The sequence below is a fragment of the Phyllostomus hastatus genome, unplaced genomic scaffold (genome assembly GCF_019186645.2).
Source record: "Phyllostomus hastatus isolate PE091 unplaced genomic scaffold, TTU_PhHast_1.1 phas_scaffold_200, whole genome shotgun sequence".
Classification (NCBI taxonomy): domain Eukaryota; kingdom Metazoa; phylum Chordata; class Mammalia; order Chiroptera; family Phyllostomidae; genus Phyllostomus; species Phyllostomus hastatus.
In genome coordinates, this window is record NW_025334016.1 from 2,882,777 (window position 1) to 2,902,702 (window position 19,926).

Here is a 19,926-nt window from a genome sequence, read left to right on the forward strand (position 1 = left end):
GTCTAAAGAATCTGATGACTTCCAATTTTCACAGGATAATCTGAAAGAACAGTACAGCTAATTTTGAAATTATATAATAAATGTAAATATATTCTTTTGGAAATCTTTAATACAGGCTGGCTGTATAACACAAACTACATAATATGTATTCTTAATATGATTTACTAAAAATGTATTCATCATTTGGAGGTCTCTATGGATAAACAAAATGAATACATGATATGATCCCATTAGAAAGAGAAAGCATTCATTTTCACATGGACAAAAACAAATCCATAGAGCAAGATCAGTCTCAAACATTCTTTCTGTTCCTTATTCTCTACAATTCATACATAAGCAGGAGCGGTCTTGCCTTGGCTCCCATGAGTAAGTGACCAGTAGCTAATGTATCTGCTTTTCTACTTTGGAGATTCATAACCCCGGTCTTGAGTTATTGTCAGAAAAACAATCTTAAGGCTGGTTCTAGAACTTGACAATATAAACCAGAGTGATAGTACCTTGGATTAACTCAATACAGCAGGAGTCTTTCTACATGTACAATGATAAGTTAAAAATGAGGGAACAAGATCAAATTTGCATAACCAAATATAGGAGGCTATTCTGCGTGGTGTGGGCCCAGACAGGACCCATGCCCATGGATAGGTTCTCCCATGGGGAATCAGACCTGCAATGTACCTAGGCCGCTTTGAGACTTACTTTTGCTAAAACTCCCTCACTCTGAATTGAGGTAGCAAGTGCTTACTGTAACTTCCTAAAGTCTATGTGAAAACTCCCTAGTATGGAGTGTAACTGGTTCAACCACTTTTCTCTTTGCATTTGCAAATACCCTTCTTTTGTGATGTGATTAGTGGCATCATCTCCTTTGTTTTCTGTAAAAGGTAACCACCTAAAGTGAACCTGTGCGTAGTAAATGAGGACCATCATGTAATGGGCCCAGAAAAGAAATAAAGGCCTGTCATGGCAAGGGCTAAGGCTTTTTCTCCCCCTGAGAGAGAAGCCATGCTGTCCCTTTTCCTTCACAGGACTCCGTGGTCTGTGTGAATTTCTTGTGCCTCATCCACAATGTGGCAGACCTCTCGAGCCAGGGTCTGAGTCAGCCAAACATTTTTCTTTATATAGAGAGGCAAAAAAACTCCACATGATGGTGAAGATAATGGCTTCAAACTTCCTGGGTTCAATCATGGCAGCTTCACAACTGTTTGACCTTGGGCAAATTCCTTAACATCCCAGACTTTGGCATCCTCATTTCTGATAGAATAATTAGACATAGCTTACAGGGGTGCTGTGAGGCTTGAATACACATTTTATGTGATGCTCACAGTATTGTGTCAGGCACAATGTAAGCTCTCAATAAATACTAGGTAATATTATATTACATTGTGGTCCTTGTATTGCAATTGACAGAAACCTCAGTTCATACTGCTCAAAAAGTAAAAGGAAATTATTGGCCAGTGATTATCAAGCGTTGCTTGATCCAGATGCTCAGATCTTATCAAGGCACTGGAATCTCCTGGTTGCTCTTCTCTGTGTTGGCTTCATTTTCAGACTATATGCAGTGTTTGCCCCTCTCATTAGCTCCAGGTATGCCTTTTTTTGTGCACTACAACAGCTTCAAGCCTCCCATCCTTGTGCTACACTGTCCAGGAGAAGAGACTTCCTCCTACTCAAATAGTACAACCAATACCCTGAGCCTGATTCTCCTAATCCTAATTATATTATTTGCCCACCCTGAGCTGACACTATGACTAGGGAAGTGAGCTACATTGATTGGCTTAAGATAATCAGAACATACCCTGGTCCTAAGGGTGGTATTGCCTCAAAGGAAATCCAGACACAGTAGTACTAAATTAAGGGTGAGTGGATGCAAGACAGGAAAAAAAACAAAAGTTGGGCATCAACAACAGAAACAATTGGTGATCATTATCAATAGCAAGATTGTTCACATCTAATGGTTACAACAACCATTGTGAGCTAAGTTATAATTATCCTCATTTTATATGAGTCTGAGACTCAGAAACTAAATACAATTTTCTAGTGGGATTTTATAAGTGTTGATCTCAAACATGGTGTAAATAACTAATGGAAAAATCTTTAGGAGGTATACTTTAGTTGAGGATAAAAATGACAAAAATATAATAAAAATATTTAAAATAAAATAACTGCAAGCCCATGACTAACATAAATGTGATAGAAATACAAAGTACAATAATAACAACAAATAATTCCATGATAGCATAACATTCTTGTGACATTAATTATGGGAAATGTTTGATCATTACAGCACTACATCTCTTGCAATTGAATGAAAAGTCTCATCATAAAGGATAACACATAATGTGACTTAATCTCCTATCACTTCATCCTTGTGTGTATGGGTGAGCATCATGGAATCATAGTAGAAAATGTCTAAGACATGATGCATGACACACATGAAGGATGAGTAACATGCCTTTTAGAACAGGTAATTAATTTCCCTGTCATAAATTCAACATTAAAGCATATTGGGGCTCTTTGGAAACCAGCTTAGAGTGTTTCCAGTTAGTTTCCTGGAAATGGTTGCAGTTGGGATATCTAAGCTCTCCTGGGCCTCTCCCAGGCCTCCTCTGAACTCAAGGAGCAACAACTTTTCCCCATAATCACCTTCACATTGCCATTGAGTGGTTTCACTTTCTATTATTGTAAGAAAGAAGCATCTTGTGATAAGCCTGCTCAAGGTAGAAAAGTTCTGATTGTGTTTAATGTCCATGGGATGCAGTTGATTCTCTGCCTAATGACCATGGATTCCTTACACCAAGTCTGTTGGGAGTTTTGCTTCCAATAGCCTCCACCTGAGACTCTTTTGAAGGATGTCCCCAGGCTACCATAGCTTTTTTCCACATGGGCAGAAAGCCAACACCTGACAGGTGAGGTGGGGGAAGGGTCTGAAAGCTCATTTCCCTTACTGAGTGTGGAAAAAACTCCGAGGCATTACTTATACTCCAGAGCTTTCCTGCTGTATCAGTTTCTGCCCTTGCTTGGCTCCTTCCCCTTTCCATACCTGTTTTTCCCACCCCTTCACTGGTCTGTCTTTGGAGGACTTTCTTAGTCACTTGCATATAAGAATCCTCACCTAAGAGTTCACTTCTGGGGAACCCAAAATTAAGTTAGTGTCTCTAATCCATGTCATCTTTCTCTGCCAAGCTTTTTCTGACACATATGGAGGGAAGGATGCAGGTTTGGACTTGTTTAGCTACCATGCCTTCCAAAAATGAAGGGGGATGGAAATCCATGCAAAAATATGTTCTGTATGCTGCCTCCCACTTCACTGGTGGCTCACTTTCAGGCTGAGCTGGGTTCCATGTGGTGATTGATTATCAGCAGTGTCACTTCATTCCTAGTCATTTTGATGCAGTAGTCACTTCAGCTGCAGCTATAGTATGAGCAGCCCCAGAGACTTGATGTTTGTTGTAGATTTTCCAGCTAAGGAAGTGAACTGTCAGCTACAGGAACCAATTTCTTTAGTAATAGAGGATCAAAATTATTAAAATTAATAGTCCCCAAGCTTTTGGAAATAGAGATATATTTTCACAGTGGCAATACTGGACATAGTCCCTTATTTCTTATTGACTCTGTGTTAGTGGAATTCCCTTGACACTTACCTTTGTTTTAGTTAAGTCTTACAGTGCTAAGTCAGTCAGGAGGTTGATACAGACCCAGATAAAACTCAAGATGCTGAACATACTGTAAAGTAGTCTGATGGTATAATTTCATGCATAACATGAACTTGCTTAGAAGTATTAACTCATTATTTTTCTGAAAGGCATATTAGGTAGTCAGATAACAAGGGTTTGTTAGTACAAATTGCCATTCATGCATTCCCAGAAGGTGCTATTACAGGTTCAAGGACCTTTGAAAATCAACATCAAGCTTGTCATTTTCCAAGGAAAATTTCTCTGTTCTGCCTTCAGACAGAGAATAAATGTAAGTTCCTGTGGAATTATTACCTATCTAGCTAAAAGGTTGTCTCTCTATTGGGCAGTTTTGGCAGACATTTGTTTATAATTTATCATCCCATCTTAGACCTGTAAATGCACTGTGAATACTGCTTCTACTCTGATGGAAAGGGGCTCTCTCTTCAAAAAACAGAAGATAGTAGGCATTATCTGATTAGGTCACACACCTGCTCGGAGACCCAGCTGCTTTTAATGTGGTTTGAATAAATCCTAAACCTCACCCTGACACTCAGTGCTCCCTTGATATGGCTTGGCCTTCTGTAGCAAAGGAGGATGTCAGTACTCTTCCCATATCCCCATTTTCATGCATACATGGCTGCCCATAACTTTCACTCCCTCCTGCCAACACCTGTCAGTCTTTGTAGGAGAGGAGTCCTCAAGCTACTGGAGTGGTTTTAATCTATGGGCATGAAAAAACCTGGGTATTTAAGTCTCCTAGGGGTTGAAGGTAGAAGGGACATAAACACTCTCACTTTATTGCCTTTGATGTGATCTGTGAGAATGTGATCTGTCTTGTTTTCATATCTCCCCTTGTAGGACTGAGCAAAAGTTACTCTTCATGAAACTTTGCCTGATACCACAACTTTGTGAGCCTCTTTTCCCCTTCTGATCCCAATACCCCACTACCCCTCCTAATAAAACATTATAACATAAGTTCATGTCTTAGTGTTTTCTGGAGAAAGATGCCTTGTTTCCATCTTCCTTGCTACCACCTTCCTGTAGACACATCTCTAACTAGACTTTACTTTCTACTATTTCTTATACACTATCTACACAGTCCCCACTGTATTTTGCTCATACTGCCTTCTTGAACCAAACTAACCTTCTTCTCACTCCATATTCATCTAGCATCATCTCTCTTTATCCTTTAAGGACCAAACAAGGTCCACCTCTTTATCCCAATCAGGATTACTCTCTTTCTTCTCACAATAGTTTCTTTGTACTTAATTGAAGCAACTTTCATTGTTTATGTGACATGGAGTTTACTATGTAGTAGAATCCCAGGAGAATCAGGATCAATTAATAAAGAAAGTCATAAATCATATACATACACATACATACCCCAATGCATTTCTTAAACATTTATTTTAACTTAAATATATGTGCATTCATTTTCAAGTTTTCTAATATAGGGACAATTCATTTTATATGAGTATGGTTTCAGTAATTAAAATTCTGTCATATATTCTTGGCATAAATTCTACCCCTGATGTATCATCATGAATAGTTTCTAGTTTGAATTTCTCCACAGGGAAACAAGAATTTAAGAATACTTTCAAAGTAACCCAAATACAAAATGTTCCTAAATAGTAATGATTTTTTCTAGTCTTTTATAGCATCAAGCCCAAATATAATCCAACAGCAAATTTACTTTTAAATCTTTAGTTTTTCTAAAGCAGTCAACTTAATATTTATAGTAACAACTATCTTTTTGTACTTTTCAGTTTATACAATATTAAATTATACAATTAGAACCACAAAGATTCCTTCCTGGCATAAAGAGCTCAAGAGACTAAAGAAGCTGACTCTTGATGAGCATTCAGTTCAACTGATCAGAGCAGACATGCATGGCCTTTGTAGAGACAATCCTGCTCTTCATTGGGAATGGAGAGCGTTAATTAATTTGATGAATCATTTCAAAAAGGGAAGAAGAATAGAGCTGCTACTTTCTATATGTGTTCTGGATAGACTGAAAACTCATTGAAAGCAGGGTCTGTGTCTTGGTGTCCCCATACCACTTGGCAAAATGCCTTAAAAGAACTACTACAAGAAGGCATTTCAAATGTGTTGGTTGAATTGAATTCTGCAATTTTTGTCTGAGCAGGTGTTGGCTGGTGGTATACAAGGAGAAGATGGTGCCTTGGAAATTCCTTGCAAGAATATAAAAAATGCCCCCAAGCACTAGATATGTGCAGGGTACAAGATGACTCCCTCTGGTTTTCTTTTGTATGTGATCATGATGCTACAAGACTTCATGTTTATTGTTTTATACTTTCACAAAATTTGATGACCATATTTATATAAAGTCACCAGTATATTTAAATTTAAGCTGAAAACCAATAGAATATCAATAAATACCAATAATGCATGTTTCAATTCCTACTAGTATGGAAATAGAGATACATTTCCATATAGAGATACTATATGTTAGTATATGACACCTGCACATACCACTTTCCTACCAACATATTTCTCTACTTAAAGATCTCAGCCAAAAGCAAATACAGCCTTCTCCCAGCTGTATAAAAAACTATTCTAAATCTTAGTGGCATAAAACAGTAATTTATTATTATTGCTCGTTATTTTGTGGGGTAACTTGGTTGAGCTATGTGTTTCTCAATTAAGGTCACTCATGTGGTTGCAGCCAGATGGGAAGGTGAGGCTGAAATTATCTTAAGGCTTGCCTGGTTTGGTTGTTCAGGTTGGTTGTCTCACGCTTGATGTTGGCTGCCAGTTGGGAACTCAGCCCTGACAATAGGTGCACCTACATTTGGCTTTGACCTCTATCATGGGTTTCCAGAGGGAACACCCCAAGAATATCCATTACAGGATAGAAAGTAGAAGCTATTAGTCTTAAAGCCCAGACCCTGAAACTGGCATATTGTCATTTCTGCCATATTCTACCAGTCAAAGCAATCACAGAGCCCATTCAGATCCAAAGAGGGAGGACAAACACTCCACCTCTCATTGACTATAGTATCCAAAAAAGTCATGACTTCTTTAATCTGCCATAATATCCATTATTATTTTTTCATTTATGATGCTCACATAAACTAAAATTTACTGCAACTTCAAAACATTAAGAGAAGCCCTTTTACAAGGCATTTGATCTAAAATAATCAAATTAAATCTGATCAGGTGAATCAGATATTAGATGGAGAGTCTATTTTACCATCTAATCTGATTTTTGCCCCTGGTAAATTGGTTGAATAAAATAATTAAGTGATTTTCCAACTTACTAATAAGTTTTACCACCACCAAAAGGAAAGACAGTCAGACAAGGATTCCTTTTGGTCTTTTTTTGCTGAGGCTTGAATGGCTTCTGACTTTTGTGTGAAAGTTGGAGTTCCTGAATTCTTTCAGTCTGCCCTCTCTCAGAAGAGAGCAGTTCTCAACCCTTGACTCAGTATTCAAGAGTCAGGTTTTTGAAAGAAGAGTCTTAGAAATCATATTACTTTTCTTATCTTACTTATGAAAAATTAAAGTTCAGATGACTCAGTGGCAAGTAGGAGACCTTCAGAACAAAGGCTCTGGGTTCGCAGTTAAAACTTTAAACTTTTGATTTTGGGATGCTTGTAGATCAATCAACATGAAGTTATAATAAATAATACAGAGAGATCCTACATAGCCATTACCTAGTTTCCCCTGATATTACAGTCAAGATACTGACATTGATATAATCTACCAATTTTATTCAGATTTCCTCAGTTTTCCTTTGTGTGTGTTTGTGTATTTAGTTCTATGTAATTTTATCACATGTGTAGCATTGTGTATCCACCACCACAGCCAAGATACAGAAGAGTTCCATCATCACAAAAATCCCTCATGTTCTTTTATAACCACACCCATTTCCTTCCTGCCACACCATCCCTAACTCTTAGCAGCCACTAATCTGTTCTCTGTACCTATTATCTTGTCATTTTAAGAATGTCATATAAATAGAATCGTATAGTATGTATCCTTTTGAGACTGCCCTTTTTAACTCACTGTAATTTAATAGAGATCCAAGTTGTGTGCATTACTAGTCATTACTTTTTATTGTATGGTGTGGATATATCACAGTTTATTTGACCATTCACCTGATGAAGTGCATCCAGGTTGTTTCTAGTGTGTTACTATTACAAATAAAGATGATACTAATATTTTATACAGATTTTTATGAGGATATAATCTTTTCTCTCTCTGGGATAAATGCCCAAGAGTGTAATTACTAGGTTGTGTGGCAATTATATGTTTAGTCTTTTAAGAAACTGCAAAACTGTTTCCCAAAGCGGCTATCCCATTTTTCATTTCCACCAACAATGTCACAGTGAACCAGTTTTTCCACATTGAATTTTAATGATGTGAATTATAATGGGTGGCATGCAGCCCAATGTGAATCAAACATTACTGCTTACTTTCCCCTTCTTAGTTACTTAGGAAAGCATATGGGCAAACAGGAAGAAGTACCTTATGGGGCTATTTTCAGTGGTATCTTTATCCCTGCCTCATACCCCAACTATCATATATGTATGTTTAGTGATGGTCTAGTCTTCAATGCATCACAGGCACTCAGTATCTATTGACTGACCAAATGTGTGTTAAACATCTCTCAAATTCTTTTTACTTTAATATTAAAAGTTATATGCAGATGTATTCATAGAGTTTCCAGCCTCTCTTGTCTCATACCTAAGACATCTCTTAAGCCAGTAAGTGCTAACATAGTTGAATAGGAATGGATTGCTATACTTAAGCCACCAACTAAATGTACAAACATGGGCTACAAAATAACAAAACAAGCATTCTCACATTTTCTTTTCACATGTCTCTCCTTGGCCAGGTGGAATTATCTCCTGACATTGGCCTTCAGTACAAAGGAGAACTGACAGTTGTTTTACGTTACATTCCCCCAGAAGAGAACCTGATGTTTCCGCCAGGACAACCTCAAGGTGAAGAAAAAATCAATGACTTTGATCAAGTATATTCTGTCCTAGAACTGTGGGAATAGGTATCCTGAATTGTTTGGACTGTTACTTTTGCATTATACATTTGAAATTTAAAGGTTTAGGTGTCACTGACTTTCAAGGAGAGTTGAGAAGTATAAACTATATATGGGGAAGGATGCGGGTTTCTAAGTTCATACTTTGAAAGCATACTTAATGGTGAGATTTGTTTCCCAGAAGTCCTAGAGATATAGGATCTTCTCCAGGATAGAGGAGCTGTATAGCTAATTGCTATATGGATTTATGATATTCAGAGCTACTCAGTGAGTCTTGAGGAAGAAGTTGATCTAGAACACAGAATGTAAAGGAAAAATCCACATGGAGTCAACTTTTAAATCTCTCTTGCACCCTGTCTGGTGTGGCTCATTGCACTGAGTGCCAGCCTGTGAACCAAAAGGTCACTGGTCCAATTCCCAGTCAGGACACATGCCTACATTGTGGGCCAGGTCCCCAGTAGGGGGCATGTGAGAGGCAAACATACATTGTTGTTTCTCTCCCTCTCTTTCTCCCTCCTTTCCCCTCTAAAAATAAATAAATAAAATATTTTACAAAATAAATCTATCTTGCTTTACTCCTTCCATCAAATCCTACAGGCAGTCTCCTGTGTCCTTCCATTCACTATCACCCACTTCATTGTGACCTTGTGCAAGTAACTTATTATCTCTCAGCCTCAGTTTCCTTACTTCATAGGGATATTGCAAGTATTGAATAGGTTCATTCTAATGTGTCCCAAGCAACTCTCAGGGTCTTTTCCATTTTATTCCTTTATACCCTGTGAAAAGATATATGTTGTAGGATAATACTGAAGGTTTTAAACTTATAACCACAAATGAAACCTATCTAGAAGAAATCCAATGGGGTATAAACATTTAAATAATACATGGAAAAATACAATAATATTAAGACCTGATTCAATCAGCAAATGAAATAAATCTTAGTAGATATTTTTGTAAATTTTGAAGTAGAACTCATGGTCTATCTCCCTCCTCCTCTTCCTGCCCCCCCCCCCGCCCTTCTGTCTCACTCTCTCCATCCATTTCATTTTGATGACTCATGCAGGAAAGAAGACCTTTAAAAGGGGAAAGAAGGAGCCACCTATACCCTCTGGAGGAATACTAGAAGTGTTCATCAAAGAGGCAAAGAATTTGACAGCGGTGAAGTCAGGAGGCACTTCTGATAGCTTTGTCAAGGGGTAATTTTGTTATAGTTCATTTTAGATGATACTTCATGGGAGATAAAAGGATCTGTGATCCATGAGACAGTGATGGCTTTGAGGTTTATTTGAAGTGTATTGAGAAAGAGCTACCCTTGAATGGTGGCTCTTCCATCTAAAACAATAGAGAGAACTGTTTTCCTAGCTTTCAGCCTGCGTCCAGCATATTTCAGCTCCCTCATTATGGTCTCACAGAGTTGACTTAACATCCCTTCTAATAGTTTTTACTTTATTATGTTAAACATTTATGAAGCAGAGATAACAAAGAATGGTATCCTTTTTCTATATTTTTTGAAAAAGCCAGTAACTTTCTCGTAAATTATTTCCCTAGTTACACTTCAACATTGAAATGACTTTAAAGGGACTCCAGATTTTTTATAAAAGAGCATGAGAGAGCAAGAATAGGTCCTTATATAAAGTTTAATATTATAAAATATATTAGTTAATATTAGCTATCTGTGACCCAGCTTAAGAGTGGCTTAAACAAGACAAATTTTTTTTCTCTTGCATGTAAGCAAAGATTAAAGGTAAAGTGTGTAGGGCAGGTGTGGAAGGATCATGATAATCAGAGACAGAGGTTTCCTCTATCTTGTTATGGTGTTCACCTCATGAGACAAGATAGCCATATTCTATCTGGCAAGATGCTTCCCAGAAGTTCATACTAAATTACTTCTTGTATCCTATTGGCCAGAATTTAGTTGCATGACTAAACAAGCTGCAAGGGAAGCTGGGGAATTTAGTGTTTATTCTGGGCAATCTTGTGCCAAACTAAAAAAAAATGAAGTTTTTTCTTTTAAAAAGGATAATAAGGAGAGAATGAATATTGGGAGATAAGTAGTCTCTGCTTGGTACATGAAATGAAATGTCAAGTATAGCAATGTATCCTTTTTATCATGAGGCCGTTTGTTTTGTGGCATCTTCTATGTTTGTTTGATGTACTAATTACATACCCATATGTCTTCTCTAAAGCTTGCTCACTGATTCATCAGGTACCTAGAACCTCTTCCTCTACTGTAGTCAAAAACAGGGTTTTGACCATAGTAGAGAAGGCCTGGGGTGCAGGTGTTTTATTTGAGAAGAGAGTCCAAGAAGCACCAGTAAGAGAGTAGAGAAAATGAGATGGGGAAGAGGGGAGAAAGCTGGTAAAAATATGTTATAGGAAGTTTACTGCTGTGGGTATAATTCCAGTGGGGAAAGCAAGAAGGAACTCTGGAATGTACCTTAGCATTCTCCCTTCAAAAGATAGGGAAGCTCATCCACCAATTTCTAAAACTGAGTGATTGACAGTCCTGGAGACATTAAATCCCTACTAATCCCAGGACTCCCTGAACATAAGCTGAGTCAGCTCACACAGCTTGAGAGAGTCCTTAACTGGAAAAGCCAAAAGACACATGCTCTTAAGGTTAGAAGCTGTCAGCATGCTGGCTTCAAGTCAGCTCACAAGTGGGCCAAAGAAGATAGGAGGCAGGACATTAAACCGTGTATACTACAGGGGGCATTCTCATTTCAAGATGAGTGAAGGACCAAAATATGATTAGAAAAGAGAGTGTGGGCATTTTACTATTTACCCACTTAAAATAAATAGTAAACCATCCCACTAAATAAACCCAGATTTATGCATCTAAGAACCTTGGAGAGAGGAAATCCAATACATATATCACACTTACACATACCAACACACACCAGGAATTATGAGAAATTAAACAGTACTCAAGGATTCCCTTTTCTGCCTACTGCTTCACTGATGGCTTGATTGAATTTTCTCCTGCAGCTACCTGCTCCCTGATGATAGCAAAGCCACCAAGCACAAAACTCTGGTAATAAAAAAAAGTGTTAACCCTCAGTGGAATCACACTTTCTTCTTCAGTGGCTTGTATCCCCTAGATATAAAGAATGTTTGCCTAGAACTTACCATCTGGGACAAGGAGGCCTTTTCCAGCAACATCTTTCTGGGAGGAGTTCGTCTGAATACTGGAAGTGGTGAGGACTCTGAGATGGTCTGTGACTGGGCATGGGGCTGGGGAGTAGTTCCTGAATGTGTGCTATATAGTAGGCATAAATATAGCTTCAGCTTTGCTGATTCCTGAAATTTCCACAGATGTTCCATGCCTCTATCCAAAGATCTGTTCATTTTAAAATAAAAATACTGCCCTGGCTGTGTGGCTCAGTGGATTGAGTGCCAGCCTGTGAACCAAAGGGTCACTGGTTTGATTCCTAGTTGAGGCACATGCCAGGGTTGCGGGCCAGGTCCCCAGTAGTGGACACATGAGAGGCAACTACACATTGATGTTTCTCTTCCTCTCTTTCTCCCTTCCCCCCTCTCTCTCTCTCTCTGAAAATAAACAAAGTCTTTTAAAAATAAAATAAAGTAAAATAAATAAAATAAAATAAAATAAAATAAAATAAAAATACTACTGCAGAACTTTGTATCCTTCAACTACAAGTTTGGGATGTATATTTTTTATATTCATTCTTTTCACAAAATATCATTTACACTTTAGTATAAGTAAATTTTAACTGCTTTCTTGGGCTTTACTTTGGGTTTTGCTCAGGAGAGGATTACCAAAAAACAGAGGCTTCTGATAGGGGAGAGAAAGACTTCTGAGACCAACTTTACTTCATCCTCTTCTCATTTCTGTACAGAATTTGCAGCCATTACTCACATTAGTTGAAAGGAAATAATTTTAATGTTTTTAAAACATGGAAATATACCACCTGTGCCACAAGACATAACTATAACAGGGAGAATTAGAGGAAAATTTATAGTAGGGTAGCACATGTAGCTCCTCCCAAAGTCTCATTATCCCATTGTTTGGGCCAGACATAAATGTTTTATATGCATCAGAGTCAACATTCCTGTTGAGAATGACCCCACCCCTATGATGCTCTACTTATTTATAGATTAAGTAGAGCCAAGAATATCTATACTACAAAAATGAGAACTCCCCAGGTCAGAGAATTGGCCTTGTTAGAAAGGAAGAGCCTCAGAGCCCAGTTCAGCCTGTTATTCTCTCATGTTAACTTCAGTCCAAATGAACCAGCTCTCTGCTACACTACCAAAGTGGGGAAAAAATGAGCCACTAGGGTCATCCTGATTGTTTCTCAATATCTAGGCAGAGGAAAGTACTGCAGTCTGCAAAAGATGTATATTTTATTCTAACACCACTCATTAGACCTATGGTAAGTGAGAATAAGCCAGTGAAGGGTTTTGTGGTTAAAAGGCCCCCTCAGAGATTAATTAATAGGTGTCTTCCAAAAAACTAAAACATTTCATTTGTGAAGTATAATATTCCCCTTTCCCTTTAGGTGTGAGCCATGGAAAGAATGTGGATTGGATGGACTCTCAAGGGGAAGAGCAACGCCTTTGGCAGAAGATGGCCGACAATCCTGGGACTCCTGTAGAGGGTATTCTCATGCTCCGTTCTAGCATGGGGAAATGTCGGCTCTGAAGGTACCATTCTCCAAAATGAGGCCTCCTGAGACTGTTTGGCTGACACTTCCTACTAGCAGCAGGCTGGGGTCCTGGGATTCCTCTTCCCTGGCACTTCTCACCTGAGGGCATTAGGAAATGAGGGGAGAGATATCAGTGGAATGAACCTTTAGGATCATGATGAAAATCTAAAAATGCATGTATCTCTATATGTCTATGGGCCAGGACCTTCTTGATTGGATGATAGAAAGCATACCACATTGTTCTGTCAACAAGCAAATCATGCAATGATTCATAGACTTTACCATAAGGGAAATGGCTGGTGCAAGCATATTCGACACTATAGTTGAGATTGGAAATTCCAGACTTTCTCTAGTTATTAGCTACTTTAGGTTTCCTCCAATGGTTTGAGGGAAAGGGGGATCACTCAGGATGTAGATCACTTGAAGAGTAAGAAGGGATACTGGCTACTTTTTCCTTACCCTGGGAATCCCCATGGTCCAAAGAAGGCACATGGGGATGGTTGCTAGGACAAGACTGTGGCTCTGCTATTTTAGTAATCTTGTTGCTTACCCAGGTACATTTTCAGGATTTTATGTGGTGACTATATAATTTGTAATCTAAATCAGCCCACTTTTGAGAGCCAAGGGAGCTAAACCATTGTACCAGAATAACAGATGTAAATCAGGATTGACATGGAAAAATTGGGATGTATGATCACCCTAGTTATGACCTGGCTATTAGAGCACTCTGTTGCAAACATGTGTTTTATAAAATGTTCCAGTCTTAACTGAAGGGGAATAAGAAATAATGTACATTTTGAGCCCTGCTTGTGTCATATCTATTGATACCCCATTAGTCAAAAGAAGTCACATGGCCAAGCCCAAAAATCAAGAGACAGGGAAATATGTTCTGCTTACAAAGAAGCCATGGCAAGAGTGTGGATGCAGAAGGAATGAAGAATCAGGGCCAATAGTTCAATCTACCATACTTTCTGTCACCTAGAATTCCAGATGCTTAAGCCACTAAACTTAGATGCAAAGGCATTTAAAGCTGAAAAGGGCATCAGACCTTGTTACTCATTTTGCAGATTCCAAATCTGAGCACAGAGAGCTGAAATGACTTGCCCAAGATCATGTAGAAGCTGTAACTATATTTGGACTTAAATCTGGTGTGTGACTCTTAGGCCAGTGTTCTTTCCACTGAAGTTCTTGGCATGATCCTGTTCTTATTATGGTGGACAGGAGGACATAGATGAAAGAAGGTAGAGCACAGTCTGATTATTTGAGTATGAACATACCTGACCTAGTCTTCTGGAGTCATATTTTAGCCCCTCAGCTACAGGGCCTAAACATCCTTAAAAGGATAGAAACTGAATTTTAATAGTAGGAAAACTAGAATCATCTTCAGGTTTATTCTAGTTCATTGTTCCATATTTTAAGTTTCTTCTTGAATTTTGAAAACAGACTTAAGAATATACTTAGCATTATTCTTAGTAAGAGAATAAGCAATCCATTTTAATATTATTCAAAAATAGACTATTTCTAGAAAATTTAAGTTAGTGACCTAGTGTAGCTTAGTACATGTGGTGCATTAAAAATAGTCACACCCATATCCCAATGTTACCCTTCTTAAAAACAGAAAAAAACAAAAAATGTAACATCATTGCTACTTTCTATATTGGAAAAACAAATTGTCATCAGATTTGATAAGATTCATTCTATCTTCCATGACATTTTTAGGGGAGGTTAGAGAGTAGTGATGATGAAATCTAGAGACATATCTAAAGTAGACAAAATGAAGTGGATTTATTTACTAATAATGAAAGTGGCAAAATAATAAATTCCACAATTTATAACTGGAACTCTAGACAAACATGAACATAGTGTTCAGAACTTTGCCACATTTAGAGCAATTCTCTGCATCATGATTTCATAAAAACCAATATCTGAGCATTTCTGTGATGCAAAACATAAGTATGCAAAAGTCCATCAGAAATAGGTTGGTGTTGCTTTCAAATAAAAGGCAAATTAATCTTTAAGTCACTTTATTTTTTACTAAGTATGGTGTAGAAGCACAACAAACCTGTTTAAATATTGGTAATAGATGTGAATGACATAAAGTTTAAATAGTTCAAAATTGTGAAAAGTCAGTCTTCCTTTTGCCCTTGTATATCAGAATATGTTGACAACTTGATTTTTTTATGGCTACAGGGTATTACATTATAGGGATCTATCAAATTCATTTAACCAGTCCTATCAAATGCCATATTAAATATGGTTAAATAAACTGTCTATGTTTGGTGGCTTTTCTAAGCAGCCTTTTTTTTTAATTCAAAATGAGGGGTGTGTGTGTGTGTGTGTGTGTGTGAAATGTTTCACTTTGGCATATTTATCCTACAGAGATAGATACATATGTGAGAAATGAGTATACACACAGCATTTATTGCAAAAGATTGGAAGCATTTCCAAAGCCCATCAATAGAGGCTTTCTGTCATAAATATGCCTAATTTATGTTTCATTAGTTGCTCCCTCTCCTTCTCTGTCAAAGATTGTTCAGTGTTAAACATTGGATTCTTTGGTGCTGGTTCTTTCTTTTCTTCTCACTTCCTATACTCTCTCGTGTGTTACCATGTACTGTGCTCTCATGGTTTTATGACCATTCATATGCTTATGACTTCAAACTCACATCTCCAACCCAGATTCTTTCTCTCAGACCCAGACCCAGCTTCAATGACCCATATGACATCTCCACCAGGGTAGCTCATGTTTTCAACACATTGAAAACTGAACTCTTCACTCCACCCTCTCACTTTCACCTAGGTCTTTCTACTCCCATATAATATCTATTGGACTATCTGATGGACTTTCTACTGGAGTAGAAACACCTACATCCTGACTCAGTACCTGGTACCATCATCCACTCGGTTATACTAAGTAGGCACTGGGTAATAATCTTTGGTTTATGCCTCTCCCTTACCTTGAGGCAAACTCAATCAGGAAACCATATTGATTCTACTTCCTGACTATCTCAAAAGCTTGTCTAATCCTTGCCATCTCTGTGCCACTACCATAGTCCAAGCCACCATTACCCCTTTCTATGGTTATTCCAAGTCTCCTAACTGCTATCTATGCAGCCACTCTTGCTCTCCATCAATCCATTCTTCATACTGTGGTCAAATTTTCTTAACATGTTATTTTAAAATGTTTAAACATACAGAAAAGTTGAAATGATTTTACAGTAAACATTCTCATACCCACTACTTAAATTCAGCTTCTACCATTAGCTGTATTTGCTTATTATTATCTATCTGTCCATTTCCTGATTGTTTTTTTTAAAAATGCAAATCTGATGATACCTTGAAACCCTCCATGACTTTTCAATGCCCTGAGAATAAAATCCAAATTCCTGCTTGTGGCCTGCCAGGCCCTGCATAAGATGGTTGCTGCCTCCTCTCCAACTTGTCCCAGGCCATGCCTCCTCTTCCGTTCCCTTTAGTCACACAGTGCACTTTACTGCTTCTCAAATGTGCCAGCCTCTGTCCCACTCATAGCCTTTGCAAGGGATCTTCTTGCTCTTTGTCCTCATCAGCCTGATTTCATTAATCATTTAGGTCTTGAACGTTACTTGCTCAGGGAAACCATCCCTGATCATCCTCTGCCTCACTAGGTCACAGCAGCCTGCCTCTATTTTCCCTTTATGGCATGCATCACAATTGTAAGAAATTATTCATGTAATAAGTCCTTTAATGCCTCTAGTTGTCCCCTTCCTGCCTCACATCCCTAGAATAAAGACAGAGACAATATTTATGTTTTTCACAACTATATTACCTGTGCTTAGTTCATAGTGGGTGATTTAAAAATATTGACAGAATAAGTGAAAATGAAAATAAAAGTAACATTATTAAATGTTAGACCAGTAGGCATCGAGAGAGAGACAGAGACAGAGAGAGGGAGAGAGGGAGAGAGAGAGAGAGGGAGGGAGGGAGGGAGAGAGAGAGAGAGAGAATATCACTGTTTCTAACTTCCAATTAACAGATAAGGAAACTGAGGACTACACCCATCAAGAAAAAACTCTGAATATGCTTACTGGTTGGTCTTTTGAAAGGAAGCTTTCTACAAGCACTGTAGTTACAACCCTAGACACTTCATTCCAGCCTGTGTTGGCATACATAAAAGCATGAAGTGTGCTCTACGGCCCAGCATATCAGCCTCTCAGAAGAGACCATGGCCTTGCCTGGAGCATCCTGTTCCTTGTTTGCAGATCTCAGCCCTCAGTTTTCCCTCAGTTGAATCAGACAAGTTGTAATGGGACATGGACAAGCTTAAAATATTGACTTTATCAATTCATTATGTAAACAGCACCTTCAGGACATGTGGAAGATTTAGTTTATAAGTTTTCATTTCACTTACATTGTTATTGTCTCTGGAGTCATCAAAATGTAGATTTTCCAGATCACAACAGCACCAAAAACAAAGATATTTTGATGGGACTTCATATTCTTTGCCTCCTTTTTCTTAAGAAACTTGCACAAATATATGACCAATGATCAGTAAGTACTTAAGTAACTAGCAGATGAAGTGACCCCACCTGATTCACAGTAACATTAGTCTCATTATCACCCACTCCCTCAAGGTTTATATCTGGTAAGGAAGGAGAAAGCAGTGGAAGAAATAAGGGGAAACCCCACTTTTAGAAGGAGAGTGGATCAAAATATCAAATCCCTGAAGCACCTCAGCATGAAAGCCTATGGCATTTTGGGCTGTGATCAATATTTGTCTTATCTTTTATCAATACATTTCATGATAAACTGAACATTGCCTTTAAAGGTTGGCAGAAGGGTTTTCTTCCTATAATGGTGACATTTATAGCCTCTGAAATTAAAAAGAAATAGGAGGAGGAAGTCTACACAGACAAAACTATAATAAAAATTGGATCCGCAAGATTTAAATTATAGCCATGGAAATTGGGCCATAACAATTCCAAAGGATTATCTGAATCATCCAGGGTGTAAATTTAATACATTGATTCCAGAGCATTGCTCCAAACCTACTAAACAAAATCTCTAGGAATCTCTGGTTTTATCAAGCATCTTGGGTGATTCTAATACAAACAGATCACAGTTTGGGAAACACTGCATTAGAGGACAAATTATCTTGACTATTATTTGGACCAACTCTATGTCATAATGACAGATTGGATTTGACTATCCTGGACATTATTAATTGCAAGATAACCATGGTGAAGTGGAAGAAGTCTGACCTTGAATTCAGATGACCCTAGCTCAACTCTTGACTATTTACCAACCATGTGACCTCAGTCAAGTTAATTTCCCAATCTATGCCTTCATCTATTTGCATGTAAAACAAGAATAATCAGGCTACCTTGGGGTAATTGAAGATATCAAACAAGGTAATATATGTAAATATGCTTTGTAAATGTTAAGCCAGTATGGAAAAGGAGGTCATTGTTAGTGAGCTAGTTATAGTACTCTGTGGTTTATAATCTCTTAAGTTTCTCTTTTCCCAGATGCTTGGTTAGATGTTAAGCATTAGATGTACAATGAATTGGTTTCCAGTGTATAGCAAAAATACAAAAAAATTAGTGCTATGTTACTCATTGTGGGTGTTAGTCACACATTTGTTTTTAGGGTATTGGTCATTTATTTATTTGAAATAGAAATTTCCTACTTCATCTCACTAGATAATAAATATTACAAAAAATAAATTTTATGGAGAGAAAAACTGGTTAGTTTTTGTTAAAAGGTTGTGGAGACTGCAAGCAAACCATCTTTCTTTTCCTTTCCTTAATACCCTCTTCCAGTGTAATATCCATCCCTTTCTGTGATCCCATATTAGCAAAATCAGCCTGACTTACAGAGATGTTATTAAAAAGTATGCTTTTTATCTACAGAAGGAAATCTAGCAGTCTGTCAAAATAGATTCCATAGAAATACAAACTATTGTTGTTACTATGAGGAGTGCATAGTGTTTCAGAGATTATCAGTTGTATACTTCATTTACCTCACTAGAATCCATCAAACTGTTCTGGTAGAGGGTTCCTTTAATATCTGGAAAAGGGGAGTAGAATATGTAGTTAGTATTGCCTATAAATTATAAAACATTAATATAGAACAGGAAATCCTACTTTCTAGTTTTTCTACATAAGAAGAGGCTTGTCTCTGTTTTGCTTTTCTTTTTCTTTGAATGAGGAAGAAATTAATACAACAAGCAAACAAATATTTCATCATAATAGTTAAAGCAAAAATTTAAATAATTGGTATTTACTGAGAAAAATGTTTGCAGAAGGATAGGTCAAACTAGAATCCAAATTATTTTATTTTTACCCCTTTATTATTCAATCCACTTACTTTGTGGAAGGAATGTGATTGCTCCTTCCAAGTGGTTTTTTCTGCTTAGCCAATTGTTTATTTTGTGTTCAGAAAGTTGAAATTTCTTTGTGCAAATTATGAGAATTGGTAAGTCCCCACAGAAAAACTTTTAAAAAATCTTTCTCATTTGTAAGCAACAAAAGCATCCATTCCATTACAAGACAGTTTTATGTCAATCATTTATGGTTGAACTACA

The 19,926-nt window shown here is 37.6% G+C and overlaps 1 protein-coding gene across 8 annotated transcripts in view; it reads left to right on the forward strand.

The window, feature by feature from the left end:
* SYTL5 (synaptotagmin like 5) overlaps positions 1–18,249 on the forward strand; it is a 212,491-nt gene extending 194,242 nt beyond the window's left edge. For 7 of the 8 annotated variants that reach the window (XM_045860674.1, XM_045860673.1, XM_045860671.1 and 4 more), the window contains 4 exons: positions 8,533–8,641; positions 9,755–9,887; positions 11,680–11,888; positions 13,215–15,650. In XM_045860674.1, coding sequence (XP_045716630.1) covers positions 8,533–8,641; positions 9,755–9,887; positions 11,680–11,888; positions 13,215–13,357 — 594 coding nt within the window. In that variant the 3' untranslated portion in view covers positions 13,358–15,650. Of the gene's footprint in view, positions 1–8,532; positions 8,642–9,754; positions 9,888–11,679; positions 11,889–13,214; positions 15,651–17,376 lie in introns of those variants that run through there. The other variant, XM_045860676.1, reaches the window with a different exon arrangement.
* The last annotated feature ends 1,677 nt before the right edge of the window (positions 18,250–19,926 follow it).